This window comes from Sinohyriopsis cumingii, chromosome 6, assembly GCF_028554795.1.
Source record: "Sinohyriopsis cumingii isolate HCF-2022 chromosome 6, ASM2855479v2, whole genome shotgun sequence".
Lineage (NCBI taxonomy): Eukaryota > Metazoa > Mollusca > Bivalvia > Unionida > Unionidae > Sinohyriopsis > Sinohyriopsis cumingii.
In genome coordinates this window covers 59,523,500-59,547,680 of record NC_142966.1, presented here as the reverse complement: position 1 = coordinate 59,547,680, position 24,181 = coordinate 59,523,500, and the positions used below count along the sequence as shown (strand labels likewise).

The following is a 24,181-nucleotide window of genomic DNA, read 5'->3' as shown; positions in this document are numbered from 1 at the left end:
GTGAAATAAATGTAAAACAAACTGTGTCATCATTTTCAAAAGAATGCTATGAATAACCATTGATATAGTTTTAAAACTGTCTTTATAATTATGTTACAGATCACATCATCTGTCACTTTGTTGGTAACAGTCTAAAATACAAACCAGTCTCGTCACAATTAAAAATATCCTTGCTGTCGTATCCCCTGCATATATCGTTTAGTCTTTTGTTCCAATCTTCAACAACTTAATTATTAACATAGCTGATTCTCCACTAAGGACAGAACACTTGATATTGTGTCGCATTTGAAATCTGTACAACCATCCGTTACTTGCGGTAAAGTCATCATATCAATTCAACTGACAAAACTGTTGCTTTTTCTTGTCATTCAAATCAGGATACAAACGTCTCCTGGCTCAAACAATCTTCCTTTCTCCATCCATTTCACCTTCCCACTTCTGCAGAATTGTTTCATTATCTTTCACGATATTGTTTATCTGAGTCTTCCCGACATTAGTTTTCTGCAAGGATCCTCGACACCCCACCCCACCCCCCGTCAGTTGAATTATTTTCACTTTCTCTTCTAAACTGATAATTTTTCTTTTCCTCGATGACATGTTGTTCTTTTTGCAGTAAGTTATTCATGTGCCAACTACAACACTGATAAAACAATTTTGTATGCATCTAAACAAATTGCCGTGTGTTTTTAAAGGAAGTGATCTTGTCACGTGATTCGTTAGTCACAGTCTGGTACTCTATTGTTTTTATACATTTCTGTACACTAAGTGAGAGAAGCCAAAACGGCTTCGATATGTACCATTAACATTACGCAGATCTGACCTCGCGGCCGTTGTGATTTGCAATTTTGACAATTATTGTCAGTAGTATTGCCACTAATTATCAAAGTGAACAAGCTCAACATCTTACTAAGGGAAGCCATAAAGGCTATCAAACCATTTTCCTGCTAACTTGGGTATTGTACATCGATACTGTCACTTCTCAGTTGTTACTACTGTTCAATAATTGTAATCTTAACAGTTATCAGAATGACTAAACCGGACATCTTATGATAACACAGCAGTAAGGCTAACTGGATTACATGTACTTACCCTTTTGTATGGATTAAAATTTGAGTCTTTCGTGGTTTTTATGGAATAAATTTGGCTTCTCGTGAGGCGTAAATGATATAATATTAACCTTAGTGGTAAATGTACTATACTAAACACTTCTTTCAGTAACAAAAACCTGACATCGGGAAACAGAAATCGGATTACTTAACACACGTTATGAATAAAATACTGGTTCTGGATACATATTCAGATAAAATGCGGCCGCTTGTGAGGGGTAAATTTTATATTATTGCACTAATATGCTGGCCGCTGGTCGCGTTAGCCGGGTGGCCTTTCGCGAGGGGTACTTTTGAACACAAACTCGTCGGTGCCAATGGATTCTGGCCGTAAGGAGTGGGTGGCCGCTGGTCGGGGGGCCATTCGAGAGGGGGACTATTGTAACTTATACTACACTATGTTTCCATTGTGACAAAAACAAGAGTCCCATGAATGATACATTAAAGGCCTGAAGTAATATAAAAAAGTCTGCATTATGGATTCAAATTTTAAGCATATTGGAGATTTTATAGCTATGACTTGTCTTGGAAATGTGCAGGAAAAAGTTTTTGGGAGACCAGATCAGTGGTTTGGTAAGCTCTTTTCCAATGTTGCCACTTGAAGGCACTGCTATACATAAGCTGATAGTAGTATTGCTATATCATAATTGTATTGTGCAAAAAAATATTATTTTCTTATTAGACTTACTCTGACCCTGACCTCTGACCATTAGACCCTGTAATATATAATTTCTTTATTACCCTAGTACAAGCCATTCAAGAACTTTGGTCAATTAATTACTCTAAAACGAACATTATTCTGCAAAACAATTTCTCTTTAGGTTACACCTGACCTGGCCCTTTAATCTTTTTATTCCAAAATCAATAGAGCTCTTCCATAAAATGAAGTGCAAAGTACTCTATAAACTTTGGCCCGGGAACATGGTCTAGAATAAAGTTATTATGCAAATACTATTATTCCATCAGTCAGAGTGATCCATACATTGGACTTCTGACTCCTAAATCTTCTATCTTACCTAAAGTCATCCATAAGCTTTGGTGGGCATATAAAAAATGCATACATTCTACCTTATGGTGGGTGTTTAAAAAAATACATACATTCCATCTTATGGTGGGCATATAAAAAATGCATACATTCCACCTTATGGTGGGCATATGAAAAATGCATACACTCCATCTTATGGTGGGCATATAAACAATTCATACACTCCACTTTATGGTGGGAGTGGTGGGCATATAAAAAAATGCATACATTCCACCTTATGGTGGGCATATAAAAATGCATACTTTCCACCTTATGATGGGCATATAAAAAATGCATACATTCCACCTTATGGTGGGCATATAAACAATGCAAACACTCCACCTTATGGTGGGCATATAAAAAATGCATACATTCCACCTTATGGTGGGCATATAAACAATACATACACTCCACCTTATGGTTGGCATATAAAAAATGCAAACACTCCACCTTATGGTGGGCTTATAAAAAATGCATACATTCCACCTTATGGTGGGCAATTAAAAAATGCACACACTCCACCTTATGGTGGGCATATAAAAAATGCATACATTCCACTTTATGGTGGGCATATAAACAATGCATACACTCCACCTTATGGTGGGCATATAAACAATGCATACATTCCACCTTATGGTGGGCATATAAAAAATGTATGCATTCCACCTTATGGTGGGCATATAAACAATGCATACATTCCACCTTATGGTGGGCATATAAAAAATGCATACACTCCGCCTTATGGTGGGCATGTAAAAAATGCATACACTCCACCTTATGGTGGGCATATAAAAAATGCATACATTCCACCTTATGGTGGGCATATAAACAATGCATACACTCCACCTTATGGTGGGCATATAAAAAATGCATACATTCCACCTTATGGTGGGCATATAAACAATGCATACACTCCACCTTATGGTGGGCATATAAAAAATGCATACATTCCACCTTATGGTGGGCATATAAACAATGCATACACTCCACCTTATGGTGGGCATATAAAAAATGCATACACTCCACCTTATGGTGGGCTTATAAAAAATGCATATATTCCACCTTATGGTGGGCAATTAAAAAATGCACACACTCCACCTTATGGTGGGCATATAAAAAATGCATACATTCCACTTTATGGTGGGCATATAAACAATGCATACACTCCACCTTATGGTGGGCATATAAACAATGTATGCATTCCACCTTATGGTGGGCATATAAACAATGCATACATTCCACCTTATGGTGGGCATATAAAAAATGCATGCATTCCACCTCATGGTGGGCATATAAAAATGCATACATTCCACCTTATGGTGGGCATATAAAAAATGCATACACTCCACCTTATGGTGGGCATATAAACAATGCATACATTCCACCTTATGGTGGGCATATAAACAATGCATACATTCCACCTTATGGTGGGCATATAAAAAATGCATGCATTCCACCTCATGGTGGGCATACAAACAATGCATACACTCCACCTTATGGTGAGCATATAAAAAATTAACCATGAAATTTGCTAGATGTGTATCATGCTGAAATATCTTTAAAAGTTTGAGTTAAGCTATTAAAATGTTTACTGACAGAAAGAATACAGACCAAGTGATTGCTATGATTCACCAAATATAAAATACCAGGGGATAATAATTACAAGTATAATCAATAATAAAATAATGATGAATGTGACTGATTTTATTCAGCTTTCATACACAGGTAGCTGCTGTATAATGGTGGCCACTACTGCAAATTGAACTGAAAATTTGATTTTGGTACAGGTTTCCATTAAAAACTTAACCCAAGCATTGTTGTTGTTGTTGTTTGGTTTAATGCCATTTTTCAGCACACGATAGGCTATATATGGCGGCCAGTATTAATGGTGGAGGAAGAACCCGGGAAAACCCCAGAAAGAACCACCGACCCACGAGAAGTTACTGGCAAGCTTTCTCACATACCCATATTGACTGAATCTTAGACTCGAACCGACGCAGGCAGAGGTGAGATGGCAGTGATCCGTAACAAAGAGCGCTTTAGACCACTCGGTCACTCGGGGCCCTTTAACCCAAGCATTGAAATTATGTCAAAAATATAGGATTTACAAAACAATCAACTAGGGAGTGGCTATGGATTTAACTTTTACTCTTGGACAATAATAAATTCAAAGTGAAACTTCTTAAGCATATAGTAATGTCACATACGGAACAAAATAATTGAACATTTATATTTTTACCTTGCATATTGGACAGAGAGAAAAGCCAAAAGTGATTCTTGGACCAACCCATCCTTTCTCCAGTATTCTCTTGATGCAATGGTTATGAAACACATGGCCACATTTCAGCTGGAATTAGAGATTAAAAAACAGAGCATTTACTGAACAACTTATGTGAGAAAAAAGTAGAGATTTATTCCTTATCTTTCTGACTGCAGCATTCACTCTGTTGAGAGATCTACAGGAGATCATAAAACTTGTGTGCTCATGTCTAAACTTGAGATTTTGGCTCCAATGATGTAAAAGGATTTTCACTTTTGAAATCTCACTTTTCTGTGGCTGATATATGTGTGATTTGGATTTTTAAAGAAGCTTTAACAATTTTTCAGTCATACTGCTAAAATGTCTGCAGTGTGACATATTATAGTGATGTCAAGCACTGAGGCATCATGCCACATTCACATAGCATCATATCCCACCCAGTCACATTATCCAGTCACATAAGGCCGACCAGTCGTAGCATTAACCTCCTAATGCTGAGCACCATGCGAGGCAGCTGTTAGTACAATTTTTATAATCTTTGGTATGACTCAGCCAGGGTTGGAACCTGCAATCTCCTTCATCCGAGGCAGAAACTCTAACCACTAGGCCACTGGCGCGGTGTGGCTGAATGTAGAAACTCAATGTCAAACTATTTATTTTAAATGTTTAAGATGCCCAGTAATAATCAAATACACATCTTGAGCTAGCTGTAGGACTGCTTGCATGCCCAGTATTAATCAAAACACATCTTCAGCTAGCTGTAGGACTGCTTGCATGCCCAGTATTAATCAAAACACATCTTGAGCTAGCTGTAGGACTGCTTGCATGCCCAGTAATAATCAAAACACATCTTGAGCTAGCTGTAGGACTGCTTGCATGCCCAGTATTAATCAAAACACATCTTGAGCTAGCTGTAGGACTGCTTGCATACCCAGTATTAATCAAAACACATCTTGAGCTAGCTGTAGGACTGCTTGCATGCCCAGTATTAATCAAAACACATCTTTAGCTAGCTGTAGGACTGCTTGCATGCCCAGTAATAATCAAAACACATCTTTAGCTAGCTGTAGGACTGCTTGCATGCCCAGTATTAATGAAAACACATCTTGAGCTAGCTGTAGGACTGCTTGCATACCCAGTATTAATCAAAACACATCTTGAGCTAGCTGTAGGACTGCTTGCATGCCCAGTATTAATCAAAACACATCTTGAGCTAGCTGTAGGACTGCTTGCATACCCAGTATTAATCAAAACACATCTTGAGCTAGCTGTAGGACTGCTTGCATGCCCAGTATTAATCAAAACACATCTTTAGCTAGCTGTAGGACTGCTTGCATGCCCAGTAATAATCAAAACACATCTTTAGCTAGCTGTAGGACTGCTTGCATGCCCAGTATTAATGAAAACACATCTTGAGCTAGCTGTAGGACTGCTTGCATACCCAGTATTAATCAAAACACATCTTGAGCTAGCTGTAGGACTGCTTGCATGCCCAGTATTAATCAAAACACATCCTGAGCTAGCTGTAGGACTGCTTGCATGTCCAGTATTAATCAAAACACATCTTGAGCTAACTGTAGGACTGCCTACATACCCAGTATTAATCAAAACACATCTTGAGCTAACTGTAGGACTGCTTGCATACCCAGTATTAATCAAAACACATCTTGAGCTAGCTGTAGGACTGCTTGCATGCCCAGTATTAATCAAAACTGTTTTGAAATCTTTGCAGTTAACTTTTTTTCATTTAATTGACAATATCCTGCTCAATATTAATTAATACTGTAACATTTGTTTTATTAATATGATACAAGAGGACATATTATGGGAAAAAATACACTTTGTTTTCAATCTCCCTTAAAAAGCATACAATTTATGTACATAAAACAACCTACTGAATTAGAAGCAAATATACTGATTTGGTTCTGTAAAATGTAAATATGTCAATAGATTAATAAATGTGACCAACTTCCACTTTGATAGGTTGAGAAAATTTAAAAGAAAATGACAGACAAGTTGAAATGTGTAAACCAATGTAAATTATGAGCCAGGAACATGAATTGAAAACTTTACTGTATGCAGCCAAACTGGATAATAACAATGTAAAAATGATGGGGTACTTAAGCTTCTGCTTTTAAAAAGTGTTTTATAATTATCAAATACAGCTCTGCTGCATATTTTCACCTCTCTTAAAATAAGAATTTAAATGCTTATTTTTCAAAACACTGTATGGAAGACTCCAAAGACATGCTGATTGCAATATTTTTCTTTCACAGTGAGACAATGTGTGTTGATTCACTGCCATCTCAATTTGACCCATTCAAAACTCACCAAGATTGCAGGAGCTGCTGAAAGTGCCTCAGTAAAGCAGATCATGCACATGTCATCTGCATCCTGTTTTAGGAACTCCTGGTCTGAAGTACGACAGCGATGCAGACATGGCAGACATGACACCTCATCCTTAATTCCTCCACAATGATGTCCACAAGACAGCACCCTGGAACAAGCTGTTTTGGCAAATTCCTGGAAATAGTCAATTAGAAGTTTAAATCCAAATGCAGTGACGTCTCTAAGATCTCCAGGACAGAGTTTCTCACTTTCATAGAGGACAAATAATTTAGAACTCTTTTCAATTTAATTTAGTTTCCTACATGCAATATCCCCTCCTCTAACTGATAACTGCTACACATCAAAGAATTAAAAACCCTGTATCAAGGAAAGCAATAATAAAATAAAAATAATAAATGAAGTACATAATTAATACACAATATAAAAGCTCTGTACAACTATAACTACATTAACAATATACAGTAGAACTTTGATTATCCATCACCCTATCAACTATTAGTCTCTGTTAACCATCAGAATATCAAAATATTAAAAACAGGTACATGTGCACATGTACATATTATGATTTTTTTGATGACCCAGTCTACTGTATAATATTTTTTATGTACATAATTTATTGTCTGTCTATTCTCATATCTGTCATTGTCTCGGTCCCACACCCTGAAGGATAATCAAAATTCTGTTTATAATGAACAGACTTGGGGGAAACTCTAGAAAAGGAAAAAGAACACGAAAGGGAACAAGAATAAGAAAAGGAACAAGAACAAAGCCTACTGTTGGTTCTGATAAACCTGCATGTATTCTGGTAATCAAGTACACTTTATATTTTATGGGTCATCAAGTCTCCAAGGCCACTTTTCATAAAACTGGAACCACATCTGTACAAAAGCGTTTTTTTCCTCTGTTTTAAAACATAACAGAATGCAGAAAAGTGATGTCTTGATCATAACCATTACTACCAGCAAAAGCACATTCAGCAGTCAAATTAGCTTGTTTTGCCATTCAACCATAAATGAAGACTGGCCCATGAATCTAAACAAGCACTCTAAAGCCTGTGTCAAATGACAAGAAATTCAAATGACTTTACACTGGCAAGTTACGAGTAATCAGTAGAACAAACAACAGAGACCCTCATCTGCCAGTGCACTGTGAGATGGTAACAGTCAGGGTCTATGTTGTTTGCAGTTGGGGCTAACTGACATTCAAGTATAAATGGGAGGTCTCTTATTCATCAGCATGACAATTAACTAAGAAAGTTCATTATTCTGTTGTTTTCTTCTTCAAATAATTTGTTTTCTTTCTTACTACATTTCTAATTATATAAACTTATATCCACCTGACAGTCAGGATCCGAACACACATTCCCAATAGCTAATAGTCCAGTACTGATGGAACTTCCACAGAATCTGCAAGTACCTGTGCTCTTGCCAGGTGCTGCTGAGGATTTAGCTGTGGAAAGAAATGTGGTGTAGAAAGTAGTTAATTTCAAATGGAAACAAAAGCAATAACACACAACTTGCCTATAAAATGACATTTTTGTTGACAAAGAGCAATATATCTCACATCCAGACACTGATTATGAAGAATTTTTCTCACCTGCTTAAAGGACACGTGCCCCTCCCCTCCCCTGCCTCAACCAACTCCATTCCATTACTTCCACTGAATTAGTTGTTTCTTGCATTAATATCACTTCTTACATATTCGGATTATTTCTGGCTTGTTTGAGGAATGAGACTGTTATGAGCTGTCTTCAAATGCAAGACTTATTTACATTTTAATCTAAAATAAAACAAAGTAATGTGAATGGCCCACTACAATGAAACAAAGTAATGTGAATGGCCCACTACAATAAAACAAAGTAATGTGAATGGCCCATTACATGGGTCTGAATGACCTATGGTCATGGTATGAAGTTTTGAACTAAACTTTAAGTTCAGAAACAATTATTTTTCTTATCATATTTACTGCCTTTACTTGCTTATAAGTTGATATTTTTGTTAGTGAAAACTGGATTAATTTAAATTCAAGTTAGTCTCATAAACACAACAAAACAATAGAATTTGATAAATCTAGAGGTAATATTTGAAACAACAGATATTTACAGTACATGAAAATAATACTGTTTCAAATTTTTGTTACCTTTTCCTGACACATTCGACATCAAGAAATGCATATATGGTATGCACTGTTTCTGTTTGATTACGGTATTCATTACACAATACTTGTATGTACATTTATTTGGATTCTCACGATTTTAAAATATTAAATTAACTATTGCTAACAAAATGAAGTATCCATCAGAACTGTTTACTGTGGGTGCTTACTAGAAGATATAGTTCGTCCATTTTCTTGCAAGTAAAAACATTCCATATTTGTATTATTGGTATATTTTGCATTTGTCATAATAAAAACTATTTGATGCAATAAATGTTTAGATTTTATTTTATTTTCCTTTTCAAGAGCCAGATCTAATTTGCCAATTTTGATTTGATCTGTATTTTGTCTTTTTCAGAAGTAGGATTTAATTCCCAAGTTTTTAGTTTGATAAGGCAGCACCCATCTTGTTTTTCCATTTGACAATCCTGTGGTTCAGTTATGAATCTTATACTTTTTCAGTGTCAAATAGAGTCCTGTATTCAGTTAACTGTGGGTTTTTATTTTTACTGGATGTGATCATGTTGCTAAATTGATGCCAGTGCGGTGATCCTTAAATGAGATTTCACATACTTTCTGATCAAAGTGTCTCTTACACAGCCCATTTTCTGTCTCCATATAATGGGCCTCTCTATCTATCTATCCAATCAGTTGGGTTTATTTATTTTTCAAGAGTACAACCCTGACTTACTGCTGATAAGTCACCCCTTACAGATGGATTTGATTTGCAAAGTACAACATGACTTAGAGGAAGGTCAAAGAGAAATTAGCTCTTTGAAGCTGTAAAAGGAGAGTTGTTAACTTATAGATTCTCCAGTTTACTTCACTTTAAAAACTACTAGTACTACTATTACCGCTACCACTTCTGATAATAATATTAAGTTTGTCTTTTTTAAATACCACATTCTGTCAACACCTAAGTGACAAAAGGATGTGGCATAAGTTGTTTGTGTTATACCATGAACTTAAACAAAACATTTAAAACTATGTAACTTTATTGATAATATTGTACCTTTGCCCTCCCTGAACTCCACCATGGCCTTCAGTGTCTTGGAGTCAGCTAGGGCCATGATCCAGAAGAGTTTGGTTCGTCCACATCCCTCATGCAGGTCCACTTTAATGGCTTCTTCTTCTTCCTTGAACACCTGAAATGATCAAGACCAAAGAAGATCAAATCCAATATTGCAAAGCTGACAAATCTGGGATTCCATGTAAAAACATCTCTACTGACAGTTGTCATTAAATAAAAAAGTTCCTGCAGGTATTAATTACCAGGTCTTATGATCACAAAAAATTGTCCAACTCAGACTCTATTGAAAATATTGGTGTCTGATTGGTCTGTCTTTTCATAAAAGCCATAAAATGTCATTTTTTTAAAGTTCAGTTCAAGTTTATTTGGGAGATTTGCTTGTAAAAAGTCCTGGCATTTAATAACAAATTTCAGACTTTTAGTAACCAACACTTATTAAAGCTTCAACATAGTTACAAAACTTTACGGTAAAAAATATAAACTGTTGATAAGAATTGCTGCAAATCAATATATGCACTCAATAAATCAATATTTTTCTATGATTCAGAATTGCTCAAATCAATATTTGCTATTTTTCTATGACTCAGAATTGCTCAAATCAATATATGCTATTTTTCTCTGACTCAAAATTGCTCAAATCAATATATGCTATTTTTTTTATGACTCAGAATTGCTCAAATCAAGATATGCTATTTTTCTATGACTCAGAATTGTTCATATCAAAAGCTATGTACATTATATGTTATTATGAACCTGAGAATTCACATGACTTCGAGTACATCTTGTCCTGTCCAGACTGTATCTGCATTGAGAATTTATGTCAGGGAAAAAGTTGACAATAAAAATTATGCCCCACTATGGCATGCTTACATCAAGTTGACATGTTTTGATCTATTCCCAAGAAGAAAGCGCTGACATCGAGGTTATCACATTATATTGCATATGATGTAAGGATAAACTTTATAAAATATATTGTTCATTTAATATTCATCTGAACTAATATTAATTCTAGTTTTGTGTATCATGAATATATGAATTGACACATATTATCATTATTATGAATTATTTATTAGTCAACACACAATATAGTGCAACAAAATTTTGGGCCATCCTGCTTTTGCTTCACTCCATTTTCCGTCCGGTCCAGGTTTGACTGCCCAGTACAAAACCACGAAAGATGAAGTGATCCATGCTGGTTTTCAGTATGTTTCAACTATCATTTTTTCTTTATTCACCATACAAAACAGTGGAGATACCATATACTCACTCACAAGTCCAACTGCAAACTGCACAGACTCAGATCTGCCATCACACAATGCACTGGCTGATCTGGGTCTATGGACTTTGTTAGAAGTAATCAGCAGAACACACATAGAAACCAATCTGCCAGTGCATTATGCAATGGCAGATTTGTGTTTATGTTGTTTGCAGTTGAATTCAACTTATAAGTGAGCATATATAGTACCAAACTGACTAAAGTCCATCTCATCAAAATCTTAGTCTTGATGTAAATAAATCTGACTGAAAAAGTATGCTGACGTTTTTTGACGGAAACTAATTAGATTATGCTTGAGTGAGCCTGGTTACCTGTCGTTGGTGGTCTCTTTTGGTTTTGTGTAAATGAAGAAATCGGTCACAGTCTGCACACAGATTACCACAATCCTGACAGAGGATTATCGCTGGGGTCTCTCCATCATCATGATTGTCACAGGTCGGCTAAAAGGAATGCATATATTGACAAAGTATCTTACACATTTAGAATCTGCTAACAAAATACATTATTTTGCTGACAACTTTTTAAAATGCACAACATCTATCCCAATTAATACAGCAACATTACTGCATGACAACCTCTCAGTAATTTTTGTCTCATACAATCATAGATTTTTCCATCTCTTAGTAGGATACGTATAGATATCAATTATCTCCATGAAAATGTCCAAACTTTTCACTAAATTTATCAACTAGAATGTTAGGCATAAAAAAATATACTTTACAGTATTTTTAATAATCAACATTATTTCCAAGACTATATATAATTCAATAAAACAATGTTTATTAATAACTCAAAAAAATCATGTGTTAATTTACAGGAGCTTCAGGAAATGTTTTTAATACAGTCTAACTTGTGTAAATTCAAACACACACACACAAAATTAATTTTCCATTGTTCACATTTTGAGAAATGGATGCATCACTAGCTTTCTCATTACTTTCTGTAAACAAAGTGCTTTGACAGAGACAAGTGTGCCATGTTTCCAGTCAGAATAATTAATTTTTAGGACTAACAATATGGATCAAGATAATTCCATACAGTACCAAAAATAGTCTGAATGAAATAACTTTAATTTTCATATTTCAATGCCTGCATGTAATAAAATAATATAAAGAAAGTTGAAGCAAGGAATAGTTCTCAACTCTATGAAGTGAGTCATAAAATTATCCCATTGTTAGAAAGGAGAAATAATCCAATGAGATCAAATTAAAATTCAAGCGACAATTACTGCTTTAATGCAGAAAGCATGCTGAATTGTGAAATGTTCACAATAAAATGCAAAACAAACACATGCCTAATCCTCAAACACTACTGCTGACATAAAATACACAACTCTTGTCAGCTTTGATTGTTGCACAAATAGAATCTACAGTGTACTGTAATCTACAGTTAACTGGTCTAGCTACTGTGTATGTGTGTGATTTGGATTTTTAATGTAGCTCTTAATGCTGAGTGCCAAGCGAGGCAGCTGTTAGTACCATTTTTATAAGTCTTTGGTATGACTCGGCCGGGGATCAAACCACGACCTCCTGCATCTGAGGTGGACGCTCTAACCACTAGACCACTGGAGCGGCTGTCTAGCTACTGTCAACACTGTTATAAAATATTGACACAAATAACAACAAAAGAAGTTGTAGACCACATCCCAGCATATAACAGTAAATTTAATGTTAAAGCTTGGTCATTTGCATTTTCATGTTCAGATATACAAGATCATCAACATCTAAATTTTAAATCTTCTCATACTCAGCAAACTCAAGGAATTTAATATAAGACCATTTCTTCCCTTAAAATCTCAGTGATGAAACCATCTCTGATGCTCCAGAGTATCAAGACTTTCAAATTAGCCACTGTCACAGTCACATTGAATGTAAAATCAGCACCATTTTCATTTTGGACAAACTGGGCAGCCATTAAAATACTTTTGGTGAAAACCTGATGTTCATATGACCATCCATTCAGGAGAATTAGTTAAAATAATTCAAAATGTTCATTGTGGCAGCCATATTTGAGGTCACATTGGTTCCATTTTAATTCATGACAAAGCAGATATAATAATTAGTCTTCTGGTGAAAAGCCCATGTCGAAATGACTTTCCATTTAGAAAGAGTAGCAATATCAAGATTTTCAAGATGGCTGCCATGGTGGCCATATTGGAAGTCAGTTTGACTTCATTTTCATTTAATACTGACTCGACATCTTAAGAAGTCTTCTTCATGCTGACATGACTTTAAATCTAAGAGAAGTACTGATATGGTTACTATCATGGTATATCATAATTTTTAGTACCATAAAAAATCTAATGGTGAAAACCCTTTTCAAGAGAAGCAACAATAAAAAGATTTTCAAGATGACCAATGTGCCATACTGTATGTCCAAGTTGAACCATTTCTAGGACCGACTAGACATCACAAGGAGTCTTCTGTATCAGTAAGACTTTCTGTTCAGGAGGAGAAGTGATAACAACATTTTTAAGATAGTTGTCATTGTGGCTATACCGGATGTGACAAATCAGCACCATATGTATTTAGGACCAATTAGTATTATGAGAAATCCTGATATGACCATCTGCTCAGGAGGCTTAGCAATATTTTAATGATGCACAAGCAGAACCATATTCATTAATGACAAACTAGGCATTGTAAAAAGTCATCTAATGAAAACTGCATTTCGATGTGCTATCTTTTCAGTAGTAGTGATAAAAAGATTTTCCAGCTGACTGCCATGGCAACCATATTAGGTATCAGATCAGCACCATTTTCATTTAGGACCAACTAGACACAAGTCTAACAACGAAAGCCTCATGCTGATATGACCATCCATTCACAGGAGTAGCTATAACAAGATTTTCAAGATGGCTGCTGTGGTGGCCATATTGAATGTCTGAACAGAACCATTTTCATTGGGACCTTCTAGACCTTAAGATGAATGAGTGTATCTAAACTTTCATGGAGAAGTAGTGATCAAAATCTTGCTTTAATAGATGGATGGATAACAGACAACAGGCCATCCCATTAACAAATGCACAAGATATTACAACAGCATTTATAGCTCTACTGGCTATTGACCATGTGCACTTGTCCCAACTCTACAAACAAAACCCATGCTTATATGATTTATTGTTGTTGTTGTTGTTCTAGGGTTTAACGCCATTTTTCAGCACAAGATAGGCTATACATGGCAGCCAGTATAACTGGTGGAGGAAGAACCCTGGAAAACCCAGGGAAGAACCACTGACCCACAAGAAGCTACTGGCAGGCTTTCCCATGTACCCATACTAGCTGAGCCTTGGACTTGAACCCACGCAGACAGAGGTGAGATGGCAGTGATCCAGAACGGTAAGCGCTTTAGACCACTCAGCCATTCGGGGCCCCCTCATATGATTTATTTAAGCAAAAACTACTTGGGGTAAAGAAATGCAATTTGGCAAGCATATTTCTATTTTTATGAAGACGACAAGAAAACAATTTCAGGCCGTTAAAACAATTTAAAATAGAAATATTTTGGACTTAGACCTCTTTAGTCTTCAGAACAATCTGCTAACAACCATACAAAAGTGGGAGGCATAAAAAAAAATTCTCAAAAAAATTGTACTTTTAATACAAAATTTCGCTGAAAATATGACCATTAGTCATCTGTCTTTGACAATCCTGTACATCACTCTCTCCCTCTCTTAACTATGTTACAATCTCAAGCTCTTCAGAGTATTTTGTTAATATTTTCCAACAAAGAAGAAGAAACATCTAGGTTCAACAATTATAACAATTACAGATTGCTTGCTTGTGTTTTCATGTTTATATCTAAAATTATATAAGTTGAACTACCACATTAGACCTCAATATCTGTAGTGCTAAGTCAATTAGCCTTTAAAAAAAATAATAATGTTATCTATGCTTTTGTACAGTAGATCATCATCAACATTAAATCTGTAATTATTTTTTTCATTAAAAAAAACTTTGCTATTGCCAGAAAATATGTTTATTGTATCATGGTTTTTTTTCTTTCTAACTCTGCAAAGAACTTCCTGTTCCAATAACTGGGACTGTTTTATTCAGTTTTATGCAAAATTTCTGTGAAAATATGCATAGTCATGTAGTTGTCTGTCATTGATAATTATAAATCTCGATTTTTCCACCATTCTCTCCCTCTTTTTTTATGTGTTGTGAACTGAACCAACAGGTTATTTAAGTAAATGGTGTAAATATATTGCTATAGCTGATAATGGAACTTATTTTTTTATGATTCTGCTTTAAACTGTCACTTAGCTGCTTGATCTCTCACAAATAAATTAATACTCTTGTATTTTCATCTGAAACCTTGATATACCATTTTATCAAACTGAAAATGAATGCAGGCACTTTTAGTCCCATATTTGAAGTATCTTTTGCTATTCCTTCTTTCTCACTCTGCTATTTCAGTGATTGGATTTGACATTTCTACTGTTGCTAATTTAAACAAGTAAACATTCATTGTTAGCTGTATTAATGTTCTGAAGCACAGTTATCAAGAACTGATCTCTCTGTCCCATGTTCTCTCTCTCCTACTTACTATACAATAAATTATATGTGCATCCAACTTCTTTCAGCTAAGTCATATTTGACATGAAATCAATCTTACCTCATTAATTACTGGTAATTCAAATTTAGCTAGGATTTTTCTAAACAAAATAAAAATTCTGAGACAAGAAACAGAAAGCTGACATTAGAAAAAATGCAGGACAAAATAGAATTATTTTCTCCAACACAACAAATATTTGTGCTAAAATCTGTCAAGAATTCAAACTATTACAGATTATATCATAAGGTGAAATTGTTAGTTTTTAAAATCAGGACCCTGACATAATATGTTCTCCTACTTACCCTAGGTTGTCCATGCTGACCATTCGGACTACTGACCCACTCTCCAGAGGTTAGTCTTCCCACATGGTCATGGTCAAGTACACAGAGAGATGCCAAAGCCAGCCACAGCTGCAATATTTTGTGCATATAAATGGATACAGTATGTGAATTAAAAAATGCCCAGACATGTATTACCAAGATATTGTTGGAAGTATAACTACATCTTAGTAATATCCACTTCTCTCTGCGGTACACCTTCTTGGTCAAACATAGTAATCAATGATTCTGCTGTCAAACAGTCTGTACAAATTTCATCCATACCACAACATGACATGTCACATGAAAACAATTTTTTTCTTCTTAAAAGCCACTAGACAGTCGTGTTTATAAAACCCATTATTTTCAGTAATCTTAGGAAAAATACCCCCCCCCCAAGAGATATAGAGAGAAACCTTTCATTATCACCATAATATATGATTTTAACTTGTATGGTGTATAAACAGCAAACAGTCTTGTCATAGTGTCTACCGAAAGGTAAGGTAGTCTGAGATAAACATAGATTACTTATCTGACAATAGCTACAGTGATATGATATTAAGTCCTTAGAGCAATACCAAGGGAAAGCCCATTAGGCTGATGTGCATAGGTCAAGAATACTAAGTGATGCCAAGGGAAAGACCTTTAGGCTGATGTGCATAGGTCAAGAACACTAAGTGATGCCAAGGGAAAGACCATTAGGCTGATGTGCATAGGTCAAGAATACTAAGTGATGCCAAGGGAAAGACCATTAGGCTGATGTGCACAGGTCAAGAATGAATGCAATGCTCAATCTCAAAAGTAACTAATATATTTATACGATCATTGACAAACAATATCACATGAGCTGAAGTACTTTTCTGCAATATCATTGTATAACATAATCTACCATTTGCTGTTGCAGACTGTGTTTCAGATCTGCATGTTAAATACTCTCTTACAGAAATGCAAATGTAAAAAGATCATTTTCTATGCTGAGAAAATTTTCAACAAGTTCTTACTGGAAGTTTAATAACAGTACCATCCAGTCTCTAATAGGTGCAAAGATGAACATAAATGACAATTACCTTTAAAGCCCCATCTAAAGTATCAAAAGCAACAAATATTGCATCTAATTAAGACTGTACTCAATGGATTTTAAAAACAGAAACTTGGTGTATTTTGTTTTTATTATGGCCTGTGCAGTTTTGATTATGTTGGAGTGGGCATATATATGTATATGTAGTGGGCATATAGATGTATATGTGTGTGGTGATATCTGACAATTCAGTTTTTGTTCGTAAGTGTATTGAAAACAGATACAATGTTTTTCTTTTATTTAGATTAAAATTCTTTGGTCACATGCATTGCCCACCCCTTTGAGTTAAAAAATTCCTCTAATACTGAATGAAAGGTTGGCAGATATGGAATGTGTGCCCTTCTAAGACTACCTTTCTTTGTTTCTGTCTATTCATATGTTTGGGATAGCAATCTGCCCACTTATACATACATAAGGTAAACCAAACATACAATCAGTGCACAAACCTGGTCTTAGCATAAAATAAAACCTCTCCTCACTTCACAGGAAACAACAATGTTTAGTGATTGATAGAATCCATGATAGATCATGCTACATGGGTCAAATTACCCTTATTTTCATGAGATTAGTCTTGAAACAATCAAAAGAAACAGTTTTGATCTTTTTTTCTGTTCATTTTTTGAAGACAAAAAGGCAAACTGATATTTTAACTGACAGTCAGTAGCAACTGTTAAAAAATGGTATCTGATATAGATATAATGACAATAACATTGAAGAATAATAAGGAAGACTGAGACTTACAGTGGGTGTCTTAATACATGTCTGTGGCTGTCGCAGATCGTCTGATAATTTTGTCAATGCTAAAATCGCCTCTGCTATTGCTGCTTTGGTAACTGTGCTCCACATTTCTGACAGTGTTCCCTGCAAAATGGTAGAATGAAATTTTACATCTTAAAAGCACCCATATTAACTACTTCCTGATCTTGAACTACAACATACTGACATCAGAAATTGTAATATTTTAAATTCCGTTACATACAAAATATGTTTCTGTGACACCAATGCATCTTATTTTGTTTGCTTGTAAGTTGAGTTCAACTGCAAACAATGTAGACAATGGTCTGCCATCATGTGCTGGTAGATCAGGGTCTGCAATGTTGTTTCACCAAGTACTCCTAACAAACTGCATAGAACCATATCTGCCATTGCATTATGCAATGGATGGTCTGGATCTGTACAGTTTGCAGTTGGACTCAACTTATATGCAATATGCAAGTATGTATGGTAAGATATACCCTGTGTATGCATCTTATACAGTGAAAAAGTAATAAAAGACATGGATCAGTACTTCATCTGCCATTACAGTGTTGCTTCTAATGCACTGAAAAACTCTAAACATCGGAAATACTTGGAGTTAAAACAGTCTCCATTTTGAACAAATACATAATGAAATAATACAAATAAAGATGTATGACACGATTTTATAACATGGGAAGTAACTGTGAATACGTGACCACACTAACACACACCTTAGATGTGGACACATTTGTATGCAGGTGAAATGAAATTTTGTTTCTGAGCAAGAGTCAACTGGAATGCATAAAATGAATGCAAGGAGAATGATGATACATTTTTAAGAAAATGGAGAGTGCAAATGCAGATTACAGAACATAAAATGATGAATGAAATACAAAAATGAAACAATAGATATGCATAGCATGATTTTTTATTTTTTTTAAAAAAATGGATTCTTTTCAAGAAGATGCAAAAGTTCAGGTCCGAAACCCTTTTGTATCCTAATCAAGGATCAGAGTCTTTATACTGACAGACAATATTTCACCTCTTTGAAGCCAAAACATTTTTCTTGTCAAGGCAGACTTTATGACATCATCACTGGTGGTTTTATCTGCACAATCTTTACTTAAACAAAGCAAAATAAGAAACAGAATTTCCTGACATATACACAACTATATTTTTTACACTTACTGGAGCTGCATTTATATTTTGTTGTAATATTCAATGCAGTAGTTTTCATTTTTTGCATGTTATTTCATTAAAATAAAACTTTTAATAAGAGAAGATAGAAAGCTATAGTCCTCTCCCTTTAACACTCTCAAAAACAAAAACCTGACCTCAGTAAATGCATTTCCATTTTGTTTCAAATGAGTAAAAGTGAAAAAGAAACAACAGAATGAAGCAATAAATGTGAAATCTGAATGCATTCTGAGAACATGAATGAAAAATGATGAGACAAAATATAAATGAAACACAAACAGAACTCAAATACCACACAAATGAAATACAATGGAGAGTTGGTAGAACTACTTATTTCAGAGGCTGTGCAAGTTTTGGTATTTAGGATTAAAGAAAACATATATAGGTTAGCTAGATTAGAGTATGGTTTGGTAGTATACTGTAAAGCCAGGTTCATTCATCTGAGATCAAGTGTTGGTTCATTTGCCTCAACAACGGGACTTTCTTAAGGAAAGTTCCAAATGCTTACTGAAAAAGCTGAAGTCCCTACCTATGTACAGCTGCGGTAAGATTCGCTAGGTGATTCACAGACAATCAAGTTTTACTCAAGTTTAGATCTTATGAAAGTCCTGTATAACTACAAAAGACTTTTGGTCTGCTAAATCCTCAGATTTTTGACACCTGTTTCTGAGATATATGCAAACAGAAAGTTAATTAACAACCAAAAATAAGTCAGACAAATTTGGTCTCCACAACAAGAATAAGAGAACCATCAAAACAGAGTTTTGGATTTCATGATTTAATGTCATCAGCAGAACTGCACACAAAATAGTTTCAGATTTCAAACAATTTAGCCAATTTTGTTCAAACCATGTTTTAACTCTTTTAATGCCTATGTACAGTGCTATCGTCTTTTGAATGTATAATTTTTATTTAAGTTGTTTGAGTCTTTGAAGTTATATTTTATATCCTTTAATTCAAGTCAGTACAATTTTAAATGTACCTGTATGCTTCTCTGAAATAGTTCCATTCATGACAAGGTCAATCTAAGGTGAAATCAACAACTAAGCATGTCAAGTATGGCACACAAGTTTGAATGTGGATTAAATAAACAAGTGTGCAATTCACAGTACACTGGTTCAGTAGAAGTCTGTCATGCACATATTAGCATATGATTGGTTCAATGAGATTAGAAGAGCAGAACAGAACTGTTATATTTACAACTGTTTGATTATATTCAAAACAGAAGATTCAATTGTTCGAGAAATTATAGTGAATCATATTTGTTTATTTGAAATAAAAAAGGACACCAAATAATGAAGATACACGTACCATGTTTATTCTTTCAGTTATACACAGCGCTAATAAGAGTCAGAGAAGAATTTGTGATTTACATGTTGGATATAGCATAGCAGATAAACTTTGATTTAAACAGTCAGTAACTTGAGGATTAAGTGATTCTATTCAAGGACTTGAATGTTTAATTAACTCAATCAGATTATGTGAAACTTTCGAGGACTTCAGTGATATTCTTCATTCATGAGATTACACTGAAGTAATAACACTTGGATTAATAATTGTCAAATTCACTGTTATCATGGTAACACAAACACTATACAAGGTTTGTCTGGATTCTTGAGAAACTGATAGTACATTACATTCTAGGAATTTACAAACTAAGTTATTTTTAATTCTTTCACTTTGTTTGATTTTTATATTTTATTTAAGTCAATTTTTCTTCTGGAAACTTTAACTGCTGGTTGGGCTTTACCTGATCTTTTTACTCAAGTTCAAACCTCTGTACATAACATTGACATTCATCAGTAACCATACTTTCTGACCAGTAGTGACCAATTATCAGATGTCTTTAGATATTTGATACATTGTTTTTATTTTTGCCAGTAAGTTACTGTAGAATGTTCTAAGAGACATAGGATGTCCAGGTTTTCTCTTGCTCAGGCATCAGGTTTAGAGCTGTAGTTACTGGATTGGCATGAAAATCTCTAAGGACCTTTTCCCACTCCCACTATCCTTGTAGGCATCATCAAACCTTGGTTTGTTGAAACAGTTTGGGGAATGACAAAGTTTTTGGTATGGTATTCCCAGCAAAATCCTGGAGTATATTAGTAAATAATACTAGATCTGCTACATGATCAAACTCATTATCTGTCAAATTTCTTAATTTTCCTTATTCAATTTCCATCTCTGTCCTTGCCTTTGAGGTTAGGGAGTATTACTTCTAAAGTATACTGTAAACACGGATTGTCATCCAATAAGCAGTCAAGTAAAAGCAATGGATTGCTGATGGTCAAATCTAAAAATATGTTGGATCCTGTGGTAGGCAGGAAGGTATTAAAATTATCATTAAAAATGTAACAAATGCATTTTGAAACAGTGTCTTCAATTTCCTTTCCACTCATTTATATCTTTGTAGCCCTGAAGTATTTAGTGGCAGTTAAAGTTGCAAAGTTTAATAAAATATGCTGCTAGCAGCTCAGTAAGATAGTGAAGAAGATCAGACCAATTAACTGGAAAGCTTTGGGGAAGATATACTAAGCAAAGATTATGAGACTGGATCATGAACACATGAATACAAACTGCAACACAGTTCTGACATTAATGTGGAGTTCTGTTATTTAGTACTTAGGGATACTATGCAGTATTTGTTAAAGGCAATTACATTTTTAAGTTAAGTTTTTCATTTTCATTTAAAAAGGTCTCCTCAAGGCAGAGAGCTACTGGGTCAAATTATGTAAGTAGAGATTTATATCTCTTAAAACTCTGCAATTTCACTGCATTATGGTTTTCGATACATTTATAAAAGTAGAGGAAGTATGGATATCTGAAAGCTGTAAATGGCACAATATCAGGGGGCTCTCCAGTTTCCATAGTTTCTAGACATCCAAACTTTCTGCAGAGATTGAGAGATCATAAAATACATTTGGAGGAATATTCATTTGCTTCTTCTTTACTTTTGATCATGCATTACCATTAAGGTAGTGGTTTGTTGTCATATCGATCTAATGGATTTTCAACTAGTAGTGCTGGTTTCTTTTTACTGATCAGCAGGGACAGCAGTTTTCTTTTTGTGGGCTGTATGCAGGTTTTGGGAGGCATCAAGATCGTAAACTTGGTTTGGTCTTGCAGCCTGGCAATGTCTGTTAGGAAACAGACGTAACCTGTGGAAGATGTCTTCTTCATTTCTGCCCCATTCATATATATTTGCCAGCAGTGTTAAGGTGAGCTGTGACTTTCAGAAACTTTCTGTCATCAGGGAATCTCAGACTTTACTCATATTTTACCCAGTGCATTTTCTTGTGTGCCTTCTTTTACGGCAACCTTTGCAAAATGAGAAGTGGCAAGTTGCATGAGATTTTCTCTTGCGAGAATCTCTGTGATAGCCATATTTCCAGCAGGTACTATACTGCAAGGGGTTAGGGATGAAAGGTGTACTGGGATGTGTAAGAACATGGTTTTGATTGAAGAAGACAAAGTAGCACAGTGAAATGTCAGAATGAAAGTGTTGGCAGGAATTAACTTGCCATTTTGGTCACTTGGCAGGCATTCCAAGATCTGAAATTTTCAAGCATATCAGCCTCATTGCAGTCATCTAAATCCTTTGATTGTGCAACACAGCTACACGAGTTATGAGTTCAAAGATGTGGAGATACCTTGATGACTCATACTTTGTGGCTTTGCTGAGTTCATGCCTAGATATTATAAGATCAAAGGTGGGACTTTACATCACAAACTTATTCAGAAGTTGATTATTTTTCTTCAACTCTCCCATCATTATTACAAAATGCCACTCAAATGGTCAAGTATTACAAAAATTATCCCGGACCATTCACTGTAAGCAAATGTGGCAAAAACATGTATATACCATAAAGTTATGAAATTAAACTGATAGCAAAATAGCAGACAATGCAACATCATGTATGTGCTGAAGAAAAAAAGCAAAACAGGTAGTAACGTACCAATCAAAACACTGTTCTGACATTACTACATGATTTAGGATAAGTACTGATCTCTTCGGTGTTCTGCCTGGAATATCTAATCAAGGATGTGAAAGAAATGAATCTCGCCTATACAGAAAATATCTGTTAATCCAACACAAACCATTAAGAATATCAGATTATCCCATTCTTCAGATTAAGTCTGACTAATGTAATCGTCAACAAGTGTTCTGCAGAAACTTGTATTCCCGTTTATCTAAACTGCATAAAACTGAAACATTGATTCTGCCACCACTGCTGTCACTGTTGAAAAGAGAGGTACCAATAACTCAATATATGCTTCTGCATGTATGACAATAAATTATTCCATTCAATCTTGTTAAATGATAGTTTTACAAACAATACAAGATTTGCGTTGATTACACAACTCACTGAGGTCATGTCCTGTATGAGAGAGATGATACTGTTGGCCAGAGCAGGCGACATGCTTCCTCTCAACCACCACCTAGGACCAGTTGCTCTGCAATTGATGAGAATAATCAATATATCATAAACCAGTCTAAATTTCATCTAAACATTTAAATTAAACATTACTAATGGAAAAAATGGTCTAAATATGCAAGCAGTGATGTTATTAAGTCTAAATTTGGCTCATAAACCTGAATAAAGAAGATGGTTACAGTCACCAATGTCATATAGTTGGTGAGGTGTTTTTTATATATATATTGGACACGTATCTAAGAATCTCATAGGAAGAGTTTAGTCTGGAATGATGACCTCTTCATGAAGTACCATATATACTCTCATATAAGCTGAATAATTTAGGAAAATATAAAGGCCTAGAAGAAGGAAGGGGCAGCTTATCCAAGGGCCACTGTCTAAACTTTACAGTTTTTAAGTCTTTTTGTTGACTACTGTAATGGATGTAAATCTTGGGACACGAAAAAATTATTATTTTCTGTGTCCTAAGACATATGCATGTACAAAAAATCATTTTTGTTGACACTTAAACTGTTATAAAGTACTATGATTGATTTTGTTATTATTTTGCATGTGCATATTTTCTGATTTCTCCAACACAAAAGTAAATAAAGGTAAATAGAGATTTCACAATTTGCGGGCTGTCTGAGTTTACCTGGAAGACCAGGCTAACGATAATG

General features: G+C 34.9%; 1 protein-coding gene across 3 annotated transcripts in view; it reads right to left on the bottom strand.

The window, feature by feature from the left end:
• Nucleotides 1–24,181, bottom strand: part of LOC149797036 (E3 ubiquitin-protein ligase MYCBP2-like) — a 340,499-nt gene that overhangs the window by 9,379 nt on the left and 306,939 nt on the right. For all 3 annotated transcript variants that reach the window (XM_089961694.1, XM_089961696.1, XM_089961697.1), the window contains 8 exons: nucleotides 23,454–23,541; nucleotides 17,893–18,012; nucleotides 16,059–16,166; nucleotides 11,511–11,639; nucleotides 9,906–10,038; nucleotides 8,076–8,188; nucleotides 6,722–6,913; nucleotides 4,370–4,477 (listed from right to left, as the gene is read on the bottom strand). In XM_089961694.1, coding sequence (XP_089817820.1) covers nucleotides 4,370–4,477; nucleotides 6,722–6,913; nucleotides 8,076–8,188; nucleotides 9,906–10,038; nucleotides 11,511–11,639; nucleotides 16,059–16,166; nucleotides 17,893–18,012; nucleotides 23,454–23,541 — 991 coding nt within the window. The remainder of the gene's footprint in view (nucleotides 1–4,369; nucleotides 4,478–6,721; nucleotides 6,914–8,075; nucleotides 8,189–9,905; nucleotides 10,039–11,510; nucleotides 11,640–16,058; nucleotides 16,167–17,892; nucleotides 18,013–23,453; nucleotides 23,542–24,181) is intronic.